General features: G+C 47.8%; 1 protein-coding gene across 1 annotated transcript in view; it reads right to left on the bottom strand.

Annotated features, from left to right (window-relative positions):
- DOCK2 (dedicator of cytokinesis 2) overlaps window positions 1-15,581 on the bottom strand; it is a 444,911-nt gene that overhangs the window by 76,669 nt on the left and 352,661 nt on the right. The window contains exons 30-31 of the mRNA XM_068990795.1: window positions 4,296-4,396; window positions 4,141-4,199 (exon numbers count right to left, since the gene is read on the bottom strand). Coding sequence (XP_068846896.1) covers window positions 4,141-4,199; window positions 4,296-4,396 — 160 coding nt within the window. The remainder of the gene's footprint in view (window positions 1-4,140; window positions 4,200-4,295; window positions 4,397-15,581) is intronic.

Here is a 15,581-nt window from a genome sequence, read left to right as displayed (position 1 = left end):
AGGGTAGTAGCAGAAATCTGATTTCCCCAGCTAAACTAAGTAAGCTCTGTTCAGTTTTCTTCCTTAAGACAGTCAGCCCAGAGCTGCTGCTCCGTCCTTAGGGTGTGACTCTTCATGGCTTCAAGGTGGTTACTGTGCCTCCAGGCATCTTATTCTTTTCCAGAAAGGAACAAAGGGAAAGACTACAAGCAAAAAAAATGTGCTATGTTCACTGCTATGCCCTCCCTTTCATTTTAATTAGGAAAAATTTTTTCCTGAAACCCCAAGTTTATTTCTGTTGCTTCTCAGAAATCATGTTGGGTCACATGGCCATCACTAGCTACAAATCATTGTTAACTGGACAAATTGTGATCATGGAAAAAAAAAAAAAACAAACCAGGGATCAGTTAGCTAGGAAAAAGGATGGAATGGCTATTACGTGGGCACTCAGCCAGGTTTGCCACTGATAGCGTCCATGTTTCACTCTGTCTTGGATGCTTCACAAATTGCACTTTAAAACTCATCATTACCCGATGTAGTGTTCTCACTACATTGGTCCCCCATGTATACAGCGCTTGGTTCTGGTTTGGATTAGCAGATTAACCTCATTAGCTTGCTGGAGAAAGCCTGCTAATGCCAGCATCTGGCAGAATGCAAAGTGGGATGGGGTTGGGGACCCATCCATCCACTCTGCCTCCTCTTTCTGCTCCCCTACCCCTGAAGCAGACAGGCAAGGAGAAGGCAGCCAGGTAACTACGGAGCAGCAGGAAAGTCCCTTCAGGCCAATACGCCTTCCTCTTCCAAGGAGGCCAGGCTAAGAGACGAGGAGATGGCCATCCCTGCAACAGAACTTTTTCCTTTTTGTTTCCTACAGTGCACATCTGTGTCTTTGTTTGACTTCTCCATAACTCCATGAACATTTTACTTTGGGAAACTCGGCCTCCCTTGATGGGTGTAGGCTTGGTGGGGACATTGATGGAGCGGTCACCCAAGGAAGAACAATAGAAAGGTGTCCCCTAGAGACTGGACCTTTAGCAGAGTGATATAGGGATAGAACATCCTAAAGGCAACATCACACCACCTGCCCTGGATCCTTGAGTGGCTCTAATCCTACCCTTCACAGCCCATTTTCCCTTGCCCTTCCAATCAGTACCTTCTCCAATTAAGGCAGCCACAGTCGGCATCTCTTTCTTGCAACCCCCAAACCCTAACAAGTATATCTTTGCATTCCGCTAATTCACCCCGCAGGTACTTGAATACAGCAAGGGGTCCATGACGCTTCTGGACAGACACACCAGTGTACCTGTCCTGCTGTTGCTCGCTGTTCCATTGCTCAGTCATGTCCGACTCTTTGCAACTCCACGGACTATAGCATGCCAGGCTCCCCTGTCTCGAATCCACCTCTCATCCACTCTGTGATGCTGGACACACACTCTCTGCCTCTCTATGCCTCAGTTTCCTTGTTGGTAAATCGGTGGGTTGGACAGACCTGTAGCTTCAAACTATTCTCTGAAGTGCTTAAGGGTTTCTCCCAGAAAATCTGCAGGGATCTCCTTAGGAGCTCAGGAGAGTAGCTCTACCCACCCTCCCGCCCCCAACCCTGCCCATTCCACTTCAATTAGAACAGCTTGGCTTTCATCCAATTTCTGTATTGAGCAGGGTATATTCTTTTTATTGGTCCTCAGCTAAAAATAAACATTTGAAAAATGCTGGACAATATGCTCTCTAAAGGGCCCTTCCAGTTCTGATGTTCTGTGATTCTAAGCAGGTAGAGTATTTGGTAACATCTTTTCATTCATCAGCATAATTGGGAGCGCAGAAGCTCCTGCCAAAACAATCTATATCTAAATAAAATCTTCTGTGTGCAAAACAACGGCAATGAAGGACATTCAGAAAAGCACAGGCTGTGCGGAGGAACCGGAAACAAACAAAGCACAGATCCCTGTTTTGCAGTCCTGGCAACACTTGGGATGTAGGTCTGGGAGAGGAAGCCCACCACGGCTTCACCTCGTCTCTGCTGTCGCAAAGCAGAGAAGACAAACTCATCTGCAGGGTGAGTCTGGGCCCCTTGCTTCATTGGACACATTTGGTGCTTTTAAAACTTTCAACTAGTTACCACCAATATTAATAAATTAGAAAATGCATTGAAAAGTTATGTTTCTAGGCTTCTTTTGATAAACTGGAAGCTGTGGCAATGTCCGCCTTGCATTCTAATAGGACAGCAGCCAACCAGGCAGGACAGCAACTGCTCCTTCCAGCCGGGGTGCGCCCGCCTCAGTCTGCAGCCCCACGGCTCCCTCCCAGACTCCTGCGCCGCGGCCAGATGCTGGCTACCACCGGCACTGTGCACTTTTCTCCTATGGCATGGTAGTGGTAAATGACATACATAATGTTTCTTTTATCCCTATCATTATCCAAAGCAGAGAAACAAAAAAAAAAAAATGCTGCTCCAGAAACACAGGGCAGAGATGGTGTTTCTTTTGGTGATGGCTTGCAAAAGAGGGGAGTTTCATACACACACATACACACACACATGTACACATACAGAGGATATTTGGCAATGTCTAGGGTTTCCCTGGTGGCTCAGAGGGTAAACAATCTGCCTGCAATGCGAGAGACTCCTGATCCCTGGGTCAGGAAGATTCCCCTGGTGAAGGGAATGGCAACCCACTCCAGTAATTCTGCCTGGAGAATCCCATGGATAGAAGAGCCTGGAGGGCTACAGTCCATGGGGTCATAAAGAGTCAGACATGACTGAAATGACTTAGCGTGCACGCAAAGACATTTTTGGTTGTTACAGCTAAGGATGCTGTCGTAACAGGGTGAAAGTGATGATAAAGCTCTCCCACGGGTGTGGCCTCCACGGCTTCCCACTGCCAGTGTGTGCCCTTCCAAGCCTCGCAGACACCCCTGGGAGATGGCGCTGTCTCCCCAAGCTGGGCCAGTGTCACTCGGGCCCCTGCTCTGTGCCTCACAGCGTGCAAATGACAAGGCATGGCCCCCGGCAGAGGTGGAGTCTGTTCTGGGTCCGGACCCCCAGCTCACCCTTCAGTTTTGGGAACCAGTCTACGGCCCTCCTCCTCCCAGCGTGTGCTCTTGACCTGAGTGCAATGCTGCCAGCAAACCCAGCCCAGGCAGATGTCCACCTGCTTTCCCCACGATGAATGCACCTTGCTAGGAAGGGCGAGGAAGTCAGATGGGACTGATAGATGCTAAGAGGTCTGGGGAGGTGATTTAGGTTGAATCCAACAGGCAGACAGAGTCCTGCTCTACTGAAGAGAGTCCACATCTAAGACGAGCACAGAGCAGTTCAGCAGCAGAGTCAAGGAGGGCGCAGAAATAGGAGGTGAAAAGAGCTCACTACTACCCATTCATCCTTTCTGCACAGATTTATGGAGCAGGATTCAGGCCTTGGGCAAGGTGTGCAGCCCCCATCCTCCTGAAATCAAAACCAAGCTCTGCGGCTCGCTACTGTTTCATCTCAAGCAAGCGCCTTCCCTCCGAGTTCCCTGATCGATAAAATGAGGGTGAAATGTTTCCATCTTGTAGGAGGTGATGTGAAGATTAAATAAAATCTCCTTGTACAGGGCTGACTCAGACTCTCAATAAATGTCTTGCTGACTCCATCTCCCCTTCCTTCCTCCCATAGGTACCACTCAGCTCGCCCAGGATTCCTGTAGCTCACTGAAGCAGGGACAGCTTCTGGGGTCACCTTCCAGCTCAAATCATATCACAGGAGAACCTCGACTGCCACAGAATCAATTCTGCCCCATGAGTCTGGAGGGCCTTCGGCAGGTCACAACATCACGTAAGAAGCAGGATGCAGAATGTGTACCAATCAGCAGGAAGCACACGTGATGGGGGGGGGGGGGCGTGCATCCCCACAGCAGTCATGCTCTTTCTCCTTGCAAATTCCAGTTTGATTTCTTAACCCCTCAGGGGCATCAAGGAGAAGCAGGTCCACCGCTGTCCTAGGGGATGGGAGGTTGGGATGGGCACTCTCTCTCATCAGGCACTTATTAAAGACCTGGGGTGTATACAGTGATAAACTGTTATTTCAAGCTTCCTCTGCTGAAACCCCCACGGCCCTCCAACAGATGGTCTTCAAGAAGGAGCCTGGCATGTGCACACGTGTCTGTCTGAATGCCTGTGCCTACTCACCAAGCTTGTACCACATATCACGGATGGAGAAGCCAATTAGCCGTCTCATGTCCCCGTACCTAGGAGAAACAAAAAAAAATGTCTGCTTCAGGCATCACCTCAGAGATTCTCACAAACCTCCCCCCTCCTTTTCAGGAGCTCCAAATGAAACCTACTTATTCAGGATTTTGTTGTATTTGGCGTGAGAGAACTGCTCCAGCTGCAGAGAATCCTGAGTGATAAAAGCCACTGCCAGATGAAAATAGTTGTTCCACAGCTGTAAACGGAAGAATGGAGAACTGTCATGGGGAGTGCCGAAGTGGGGAAGCATATTAAACGCTGGGTAATGTGAATAATTTATGAAGATGGCAGAAGACAGAGGCAGAACCAGTTTAATTCTGTGCACTGCAATTTTCTAACTGGCACTGACTCTGAAATTAACATTCCAGCCAAAGGAGGACAATGGATGGATTTCTCTGGGTGCTGACCATGTACGTCCTCTCTCTGACAACAGGATTTGGGCAAGAAGAAGGATTTTAGGGCCGCTCTTTTTTTGTTGCTGTTGTTTTGCTTCATTTTGTTTTTCTGGAAAATGAATAACTCAGCCCAGCTGGGTGCCCTGGTGAGGTGGTTCTCTGCCCTAGAATTAGGGGGCAATAAGGGATAAGGATTTCAGAGACTCTCATATCAATTCTAAAAGAAATCAACCCTGAATATTCACTGGAAGGACTAATATTAAAGCTGAAGCTTCTGGTGCAAAGAACCAACTCTTTGGAAAAGACCCTGATGCCGGGCAAGATTGAAGGCAAAAAAAGAAGGGGATGGCAGAGGATGAGACTGTTAGATAGCAACACTGACTCAATGGACATGAACCTGAGCAAACTCCAGGAGATACTGGAGGACAGGGAAGCCTGGTGTGTTGTAGTCCATGGGCTCACTAAGAGTTAACAACAACAGTGTCTCTGGAAGTCTTTCCTAATTCACCTGGCAGCAGAGGACCAGCCTGCCGCCTATTCCATCTTAGAATACGTCGCCTTCTCCTTCCCTTTAGCTCTATGGTTTTGAAGTTTGGTCCTGGACCAGAAGCACCGACATCACCTAGGGACTCGTTAGAAATGGAGGTTCTCTGGCCCCACTCCAACCTACTGAATCCAACCCCAGAAATCCATGTGTTCACAAGCACTCCGATGATTCTCATGCTCATTTGCGTTCAAGGACCACTGAGGCCCAGCTGATAAGTAGGCTTACCATAATTTTAACATTTACATGATCTCTTGGTGCTAAATGCAGAGACTAGAACCCGCTTCACCCGCTCATGGCGAAACAGGTCCAGCAAAGTGTGCAGCAGAGGGAAAGTGCTCCAAAGATCAGCAGGAGTGACAGTGACATTGGTGCAGGCCACAGACAGAGAGATCGAGACTCACACCAAGGTCCTGTGGGGCCTCAGTGAACCCATCTGCAAAGGGCGGGGGGGCGGGGGGGAGGGTGGCGGCTAGCTCTGTATCCACCCCAGAGGACTGTGGTAAAGATGATGTGCTTAAATCCAGAGAGATGACATGGGGTGGGAGGGGGGAGGGGGGTTCATGTTTGGGAACTCATGTACACCCGTGGTGGATTCATGTCAATGTATGGCAAAACCAATACAGTAAAGTAAAATAAAGTAAAAATAAAAACTTAATAAAAAAAATAATAATAAAGGGCATGGATCTCAGTAAGAGCTCCAAAGCTCTGGTTAGCCTTACTATTCTTTTCATTATTCTGGTGACTTCTTTGGTACCAAAGCAAATAATAGTACAACCTGGTGCCTTTGGTGCTCAAGAGCAATTATTATAAAATGTCATGGCCCTGAAAGGAGCAGGTGGATGAAGCCCATACTTGTCCAGCATTCTCTAAATGTTGACTAGCAAGAGGAAGGGTAACACCAGCTAGAGAAATCACCTGCCAATGAGGCTGTCATCCTTCACTCAAAAGATGCTCACTGGAGGTTTCCAGTGGCCAAGACTAAGTGAAAGGCAGCTATACCTTTGGTAATGTCCTCACTGCGGTTACTTTCACTTGGGTTTGTGGCTCCTGTTTCAGAGAAAAGCAAAACAAGCCCTTTGTTTTACCACGGGCCAGACGCTTTCCCACATATCCCTCCCTCCATCTCTCAAAACCTGGCAGCCATTATTAGGCTCATTTTACAGATGAGAAGAACAGGTGTAGAGGGGTGAAGTATTTTGCCTAAGGTCACACAGCTTGTTATACATACAGCAGAGCTGGGGTTTAAACCCAGGCTTACTGACTGATGGGGCTTCCCTGGTGGCTCAGAGAGTAAAGAGTCCACTTGCAATGCAGGAGACCCAGGTTCGATCCCTGGGTTGGGAAGATGCCCCCCTGGAGAAGGGAATGGCTACCCACTCCAGTATTCTTGCCTGGAGAATTCCGCGGACAGAGGAGCCTGGAGGGATACAGTCCGTGGAGTCACAAAGAGCTGGACGTGACTGAGCAACCAACACTTGCACTTTACTTTTTCACTACTGATTGATACTCAGGTCTCTTTCTACATGCTGTGGTCTGTCTTTAGCAGACCCTACACTGACACATATTTACAGAACATCTTCAATGGGCCAGGTATCATCATGTGGGGCCAGGGCAGTGGTTACACAGACAGCAGTTCCTGCCCTCGCGCAGCTTATACGCTGTTGAGGGAATAGCTTTCCTTCTTTTACCTGAAACTTTATTTCTCACAGCCCAAAAGACCAAGTCTTTCCGGGGTGCAGTGAAGTGACCTCCTGGCTTGGGGCCCCCATAAAGTCAACTCAGCACACAGAGCCCAGAAGGACCAGATCCTATCCCTCCCTTCCTCAAAGTCTTCCAAAGGTGGCCCATCACTCTGAGAATCAGATCTCGAGCTCTTCTGTTTCCATAGTAACCTCACTTCCAAACACAGTGAAGGTCAGGGTGTCTCTCAGCCATACCAGCTGCCCTTCCTCCTGGTGGCCCTATGACCTGCAAGTTCTGACAACGTGTTGCTTTGTTTGCTCAAGCCCAGAGCTCACATCTCGTCCTGTTTAAGACCGAGATATGAGACTATGAGCCGAGGAAAGGGAAAACCTGGTCATAGGACATGGAATGGGTTATTTTTTCGGGTGAGAAATTCCTGAATTTAGGGGATTTCAAAAGAGTAATCAGGATACAACAGGAAATAGATGTGTAACAAAGCGAGCTGAATTAGCATTGCTTTTGAGAAAAATTCCAGAAATCTCACACCTAACATGTTTGAGAACAGCCAAACATGTCAAATCTAGTGAAACTTCTCACTAAGTTCTACCTCTACTCCACCTGAGTTAGTCCCTCAAGAATGTTTTCTGTCACCCTATTCCTGATTTTCTTTTTTCTTTAAAGTTGAGATATAATTCACATATCATAACATTAACTTTTAAAAGTATACCATTCAGTGGGTTTTACCATACTCACTAGCAGATTTACTACTATTTACTAGTAGTAAATCATCACTACTACTTAATTTTAGAACATCTTCATCATCCCCCAGAGACACCTTCCACCCATTAGCAGTCGCTGCCACTGCCCCATCCCCCTCAGCCCCTGGCAACCACGCAGCTACTTCAGTCGCCGTGGATCTGCTCCTGCCATTTCAGAGAAGTGGGGTCACGAACTGTGTGACTCTTCACGTCTGGCCCCTTCCACTGAGCACAGCGTTCTCCAGGGTCATCCACACTGTCACAGGCATCAGTTCTTCATTTATGTTTCTTGCTGGATACTGTTCTGGTTGTCGGTATATACAGACAAACTACATTTTGTTTGTCCATTACGGACATTTGGTTTGTTTTTACCTTCTGGCTTTTAGGGCTTCCTTGATAGCTCAGGTGGTAAAGAATCCGTGTGCAATGCAAGAGACCCTGGTTCAATTCCTGGGTCGGGAAGACCCGCTGGAGAAAGGATAGGCTACCCACTCCAGTATTAGTGGGTTTCCTTTGTGGCTCAGCTGGTAAGGAATTCGCCTGCAATGTGGGGGGCCTGGATTCAATCCCTGGGTTGGGAAGATCCTCTGGAGAAGGGAAAGGCTACTCACTTCAGTATTCTTCCCTGGAGAATTCCATGGACTATATGGCCCATGGGATTGCAAAGAGTCAGACACATCTGAGCCACTTTTACTTAGCTTCACTCTAAAACTGAAAAAAAATTACAGGAGGAAAATTAAATATTCTTGGGCTTCCCTGATAGCTCAATTGGTAAAGAATCTGCCTGCAATGCAGGAGACCCCAGTTTGATTCCTGGGGTCAGGAATATCTGTTGGAGAAGGGATCAGCTACCTACTCCAGTATTCTTGGGCTTCCCTTGTGGCTCAGCTGGTAAAGAATCCACCTGCAATGCGGGGAACCTAGGTTCGATCCCTGGGTTGGGAAGATTCCCTGGGAAAGGGAAAGGCCACCCACTCCAGTATTCTGGTTTGGAGAATTCCATGGACTATATAGTCCATGGTATTGCAAATTTTTTAGGGCTTCCCTGGTATCTCAGAGGTTAAAAAGTCTGCCTACAAGGTGGGACACACGCAGGTTCAATCCCTGGGTTGGGAAGATCCTCTGGAGAAGGAAATGGCAGCCCACTGCAGTATTCTTGCCTAGAAAATCCCATGGACAGAGGAGCCCGGCGGGCTACAGTCTGTAGGGTCACAAGGAGTTGGACATGACTGAGCGATTTCACTTAAGCTTAAGCTTTGGCCTTTATGGATAATGCTGCAATGAACATTTACATATGAATTTTTGTGGGCCTATGTTTTTGGTTCTCTTGGATACACACTTAGGATTGCACTTGATTTTCTTTTGACTTCCCTCCTTGAAGATCTTTGTGAATCACAAGACCATAGGTCCAGTGCTTCTTTTTCTCAGTAGATCAGAAAGTATGCCCCCCAGCCTGGGTGGGAGGGAGGTTTGGGGGAGAACGGATACATGTATGTGGGTGGGCACACTCTCACTACAGCCATACCCTATGCACTGCAGTCCGCCAGGGCCCTCTGTCCATGGGATTCTCCAGGCAAGAACGCTGGAGTGGGTTGCCACGCCCTCCTCCAGGGATCTTCCTGACCCAGGGATCGAACCCATGACTCCTGTAGCTCCTGCATTGCAGGCAGATTCTTTACCACTGACCCACTAGGGAAGCCCGGATACATGTATATGTACGGCTGAGTCCCTTCACTGTTCATCTGAAACTATCATAACACTGTTAATCAGCCTCACCTCAATACAAAATAAGAAATTCAAAAGAAAAAAAGCAGTAATGGTAACGCTGAGTGTTTCACCCACAGCCCCCCTCCAGTTCTGCCCGTGAGGCTCCGTGGGGCTGACCCTGGGACTGAGGGGGGCTGTTCTGGCCAGCAGCTCCACGGAGGGCCTGGGAGTGAGCAGTGGCGGTTACTAGACACAGCTGGACCCTCGTGCCACCTCCTCCCTGCACCTTCCTGACTCTTGCTCCTGAAGAGTCAGAGCCAAATGAACTAATCTGGCATTCCAGGCAGTTTCCAGTGTTTTCTCCCACAGCAAACTGCCTGTTCCAGGGACGGGGAGGAACTCGTCTATTCAGACTCACAGAAACAACACGAGCATCTCGGTCCCCATGGCTCTGTTCATGGTGGTTCTCACACCTGCAGCAGCCAAGTCTCGTCCTTTCATCAAAGCCCAGCTCAAGACCCACCACCTTCACCAGGCCTTCCCAGAAGGCAGAACTCATCGGGCCTGCTCAGCCCTTCCAGATTTGAGCAGTGTGAGTAGGTGCAACCAAAGATGTGGATTCATTCACTGTTCCGCACGCAAACTTGTGTTCCACTCACTTCCCGTGGCGTGACGGTCCAGCGGTTCAGAGCACGTGCGTCAGTGCCTCCCAGACTAGGCGACGAACACCAGTCTCTCTTACTGGCTGAGCTGTTGTTGGCTAGTTACTGGACCTTTCTGAGCCTCATTTTTCTTACTTATAAAATGGAACAAATCAGGGTAACTACCATAAAAAAGTTGTTACAAGTGCTGGATGAAATAGGATGTGCTTGGAGACCTCCACCGGCACGCCGTCGATGGAACGCGGATGCTGGCCACGGGGCTGGCTCCTCTGTACGGTCCACCAGTGCCAAGGGTGCTGCCTTCCACTTGCATCCTTAACGCCAAATTCTGCACAATGGCTTGAATACAGTGCTCCAGAAAATACTTATTTATTGATCTCCATTTTGTTAGAGAGATTTTCCAGTTGTTTCAGAAGATTTCAGGTTTTTCTTTCCTCCCTGCCCCAAGCTGCCTGGTGGCATTTTATTAAGAGCCTTGCTGGCTGGCTCAGAGAAGCCACAGAATCTTTGGCAAAATGCACAGGTTCCTTTTCCCTGGGGAAGAAGTAAGGTGATTTCTGATTGGGAATTTCATATTTTGAAACCACAGGACAACAGAAGGTTAAAGCTGGGATAAATTTACAGGTCATCTGATCTAATTCTATTCACAGATGTAAACAGTGAGATCCAGATAAATTAAACAGCCACCCAGTCATACTGCTATTGGGTGTAATTAGAACCCAGCTATTTTAATTAACTCTCAAAAATTATAAATGTAGTATGCACATAGTAAACAAATTAAAGGGTTGAAAAGTTAAATAGTAAAAGTTATTTTCCATCCTACCTTGGACCCTAGTCTAATTGCCCAGAAGAAAATATTGTTAACAATTTACCAGCTATCCTTCCAAAAACCTTTGTGTATAAACAAACGTATGTGTGGACGTCTTTTTTCACTAGTCCGCTCTACTCTGCTGTTTTCTCTCATCAGCATTGCTTGCAGGTGTCCCCACATCAGCGTGTACGGGTCCGCTTCACTCTCTTTTCTGCTGCACGGTCTGCTGCCTGAAGAATGCGCTTCAGGTTTAACCAGTTTCCTATTTACAGACATTTAGCTGGACTCCAACTTGTTTCTTCTTTAGCATCCATGCTGTAATCAGCATCCTTGTTTATACATCTTTATGCATGAGAGACTTTCGTAGTACCTGTTCCTAGAGGTGGGACCACGAAGGCCCAGGGTCTATGCAGATTTTGTTATTGTTTGTTGTCTTTGTTGTTTGTTTTCATAGGTACTATCAGGTTGCCTTCCAGAATTCCAATCCAGTTACCAGCTCCCTTGTCATGGGCAAACTCCCCTAACTCTCTCTTTCGACAGTATCTAAAGGGGGCCATCCCAGACGGTGCTAGAGCTAAAGAACCTGACTGCCGATGCGGGAGATGTAAGAGACACGGGTCCAATCCCTGGGTTGGGAAGATCCCCTGGAGGAGGGCATGGCAACCCACTCCAGAATTCCTGCCTGGAGAATCCCTTGGACAAGGACCCCGCTGGACTACAGCCCATAGGGCTGCATAGGATAAGACACAGCTGAAGTGACTTAGCAAGCGTGCAAACTACTACCCAGTTTTGTGATCTCAGTTCAAAAATCACTTCCTGGAGAAGTCTTCCCAGCTTGCTTGGACTAAAGCAGATTGACCCTCATTTCAGTCTGTTCACAGGACTCAGGACCTATCTTAAGCCGAAGTATTGGGTTGGCCAAAAAGTTCGTTCGGGTTTCCCATGGCACAGAAAAGCCTGAACGAAACTTTTGGCTAACCCAATCATTTATTCTGTCTCCTCTACCAGATATAAGCATCATGCAAGCAAGAACTTCATCTCCTTATCTTCTGTTGTACATCCAGTGACTAAGATCATGTCTAACTCAGCATACGCTTAGGAAATATTTATTGAATGCATTCACTAATAAGCCTATGCCTGTGTCCTTGTTAAATCCTCCCCAGAAACTAGGCTATCTGTATCATGGTTCTCCCCATTTTTAGAGAGCAGGCGATTGAGGCCCAGAGAGGTTGAAGAACTGGCCCAAGGTTCCGCAGTTATAAAACGGTGAAGCTGGCATTTGAATCCAAGTGTATGTGTCTCCAGAAGGTCTAGGCTCGAGCTACTCTGCTCTTCTGCTGAAACTGCTTTTCTCGTTCTTTCCTAATATCCCATTAGCCTTTTTTGCTGGTTGACGTTCATCCACTGGTTTGTCAGATATCTTTACAGCAGAGACGTCAAGAATCTTTGATCCTATGAGATTCTTTGTCAGTGGCCTTGAATTATTATTTACCCCAAATTCTTAATTTAAAAAATAAAGGCCCAATACCCAGGGTTGCTAAAATGCCGTCACTGTACCCTCCCCTGTGGTGGAAAGACTCAGGTGCCATGGCCATTCTGAAGATGCCATTAATTTTGGGAGTGAAAGCTTCCAATTACAGATTCAGGTTGGGAGCATCAACTAGAGGTTGTCTGTGGCCCTCAAGCGAAGCAGGCAGGGCCACAGACGCTGTCACCAGGCACGTGAGCACGCTCCTGCCTGGAAGAGGTGTCCTGCCGTGACCTCCCAGTGGGGAGTGCTCTGGGCCTCTGCAGGGCTTCTGTGAGTGCTGCACATGCTCCTTCTCTCATTTTTTGCCATCTCGGGTTACCCTGCCCATTATAGAGACCAAGCCTGCCCTCAGCCGTCCACAGTGGCTGGGGATATGCTGGTAGGTTTTCATTTCACAGGGTCTCCAGTATAGGTTCAAAAATGATCCCAAGATATCTGCTGCCCAGCTAATCCAGAGCTGCCTCAAGACTAAGGCTGGAATTAATGAAGGCAGAGCCAATCAGAGCTTCCCAAGTGGAGAGAATGGTCTTAGTAGCAAGCAGATACTCGCCTAAGATGGAAAAATTTACCTGGAGCCACAGAGCACATCTGGTCCACTGATTTCTGGGCCAATCAGAGTTTTTAACATCTAGAGGCTAACTCCACAGCCAATCACTGTCAAGATCTCTACCCCAGGCCCAGGAAGAGCTAATATGAACCGACAGTGTTTCTGGAACTACACAGAGCTGTCTGTTAGGCACCCTATTTCTGAGAGACAGTACAGAATAGTGAAAAGACAGGCCTGGGGTTGAATTCCAGCAGCCCCACTTAATAGTTAGATGACCTTTAATAGGAAAATCAATCACTTCTCGGAAGTTCAGTTTACTCACCAGGAAAATGGATATTTCCCAACCTAACAGGGTGTGATAAGGGTCAAAATGCCCTACATCAACGCCTAACAAAAGTTAGTCATCTTCTTCAAAAGCTTAGATGCTAGAAGATGGATTTATAGTCTGCTATTGAGACTCCAAGGTCCTTGAGGGCAGAGCAATGTTCTGCTTTGCTTCTGAATTTCTCAAAGTAATAGTCTAGACTCATGAAAACTGCTCTTAAACAAAAATTCTCACCGAGTTAAACTGGAAATCTTCTCTTGGTCTTCCTTGACCAGGCAAAGAGATGTGAATGTCAAGGCCCAGTATCTTGAATAGGCCTGGGAATGCAAATTTTTTAGCTCCAAGCAAGAAATGTCATTTTTGTAATTTCCGGGTCTCATCACCTACAGAATAGCACCCACAGAGCTTCCTGCCTTTTTGCCCTTTGAATCATAAAGCCACAGTTCCAGAAAAGATACTCAGGATAATCTCTTTGTACTTGCCCCTCCTCTGGACAGCAGCTGCCCAGGCCAGCAGCACTTAGTGATGGATGCTGTTCCTGTTGATATTAAATGCATAATTAATGAAACCATAAGAAGGAAACAAGGCGTGTTCCAGCAGGGTACAGAGAACAAATCCATTCTCACATGAGTGGGGTGACGGTAGAACAAAGATAAGGTTGAAGAATGGTCCTCTTCTTGAGTGCTTCCCAATAAATATCTATGGAAGTCTCATTTGGAAAAGAGACTTATTTCACTTTGCAATGTTGGCCACTTTCCAGTTTACAAATCTCGTGGGTGTGACAGTCCTAGGCAGTGTTGCGGTGTCCAGAGAGGGGCCTCCCGACGGTCCTGTTTGCGGTCCCCAGGCCTGCCGTGTCTAGGAGCACCATCGCCATCGCCACGGTCAGCATCGAAATGATAACTACTGTAACTGTAATGAGCTAATACTTCTTAGACAGCCACCACGTCCCTGGCATGGTTCTAGGTATTTCCCGTGAATTAGTCCTTTCAATCCTCTCCACAACCCAATAACATAGCCACTATCGGTGCCATCATTTGCTGTGCAGGACAGTGAAGCACAGAGAGATTCAGTAATTTGCCTGAAGTCACAGAGCTCCTAAGTGCAAACCTTCCATATATGAAGCCCCCACTTCTCTGGGCAACTTTTAGATGCTGATTTCCTTTCAGGAAAATTGGATAAACCTGAGAGAATGGCATGAATCTGAGCTTCTCTTGGAAAGTATCCCCTTAAGACCATGGAGGAGAGCCAGAGTCAGGAAACCCAGGCTGGGGCTGCCATTGCCAACGCCCATGGAAAGAGGCGAGCAGACCAGCCAGCGGTTTTACGGCACAAACGAGGCCGTGCCGCTGGCCCCCAGGGGTGCTGTTCCAAGCTGCCCCTTCAAAAAAGCTATGGCCTTATTAACTTCCCAGATCACATGCTCGTAACTGGAGCCTGCAGGCTTCTGGGCCACATTTGGAAGGGGATCAAACACTTCTCCGGATTCAAACAGCCGAAGCGACATGTTTTGTTTCCATGTCAAAGATTTATACCTCTCACCCAGCCCTGCCAAGCAATCTACCCAGTGTGGGGGTGAAGCTCCAACTCTAGCCTGTGGCCGCAGTGATCTGCAGGCTCCGGTGCCAGCCACTGCTGTGTGTTCAGGCCACCTCTGCTCTGACATGCTGTGTGACTTCAGGCTCATCTGTCTGCTCATCGCCTGGGAGTCTCAGTGCCCACATACTCCCAGCAGAGAAAATCATAGCCATGGTGACTACCTTGCAGGGCAGTTGGAAGGACTGAGAAAGATAAGGCAGAAAGTGTGAGATCCTGCACGTACAACACTGTCAGAAAATGGCAGCTGTTCTTTTTATCATCATTATCATTCTAGTTCAGTTGCCTGATTTAAATACAAGGTAGGGGGAGAGAATCGTATTCAAAGATAATGTGGTGGTGGTTTCATTGCTAAGTCGTGTCCGACTCTTGAAACTGAAACTGAAACTGAAGTCGCTCAGTCGTGTCCGACTCTTTGCGACCTGTGGACTGTAGCCCACCAAGCTCCTCCATCCATGGGATTCTCCAGGCAAGAATACTGAAGTGGGTTGCCACTTCCTTCTCCAGGGGATCTTCCCAACCCAGGGACCAAACCCAGGTCTCCCACATTGCAGGCAGACGCTTTAACCTCTGCACCACCAGGGAAGCCCAACTCTTGAGACCCTGTGAACTGTAGCGTGCCAGGCTCCTCTGTCCATGGGATTCTCCTGGCAAGAATACTGGAGTGGGTTGCCATTTCCTTCTCCAGGGAATCTTCCTGACCCAGGGATCGAATCCAGGTCTCCTGAATTGCAGGCAGATTCTTTACCGACTGAGCTATGAGGATAATATTATTCAAAGATAATATTTATTGAGTATTTATAGGCTGGTGCTGCTAGC

Source organism: Capricornis sumatraensis, chromosome 18 (genome assembly GCF_032405125.1).
Source record: "Capricornis sumatraensis isolate serow.1 chromosome 18, serow.2, whole genome shotgun sequence".
In the NCBI taxonomy this organism is placed as follows: Eukaryota; Metazoa; Chordata; class Mammalia; order Artiodactyla; family Bovidae; genus Capricornis; species Capricornis sumatraensis.
This window is presented reverse-complemented; position numbering and strand designations above follow the sequence as displayed.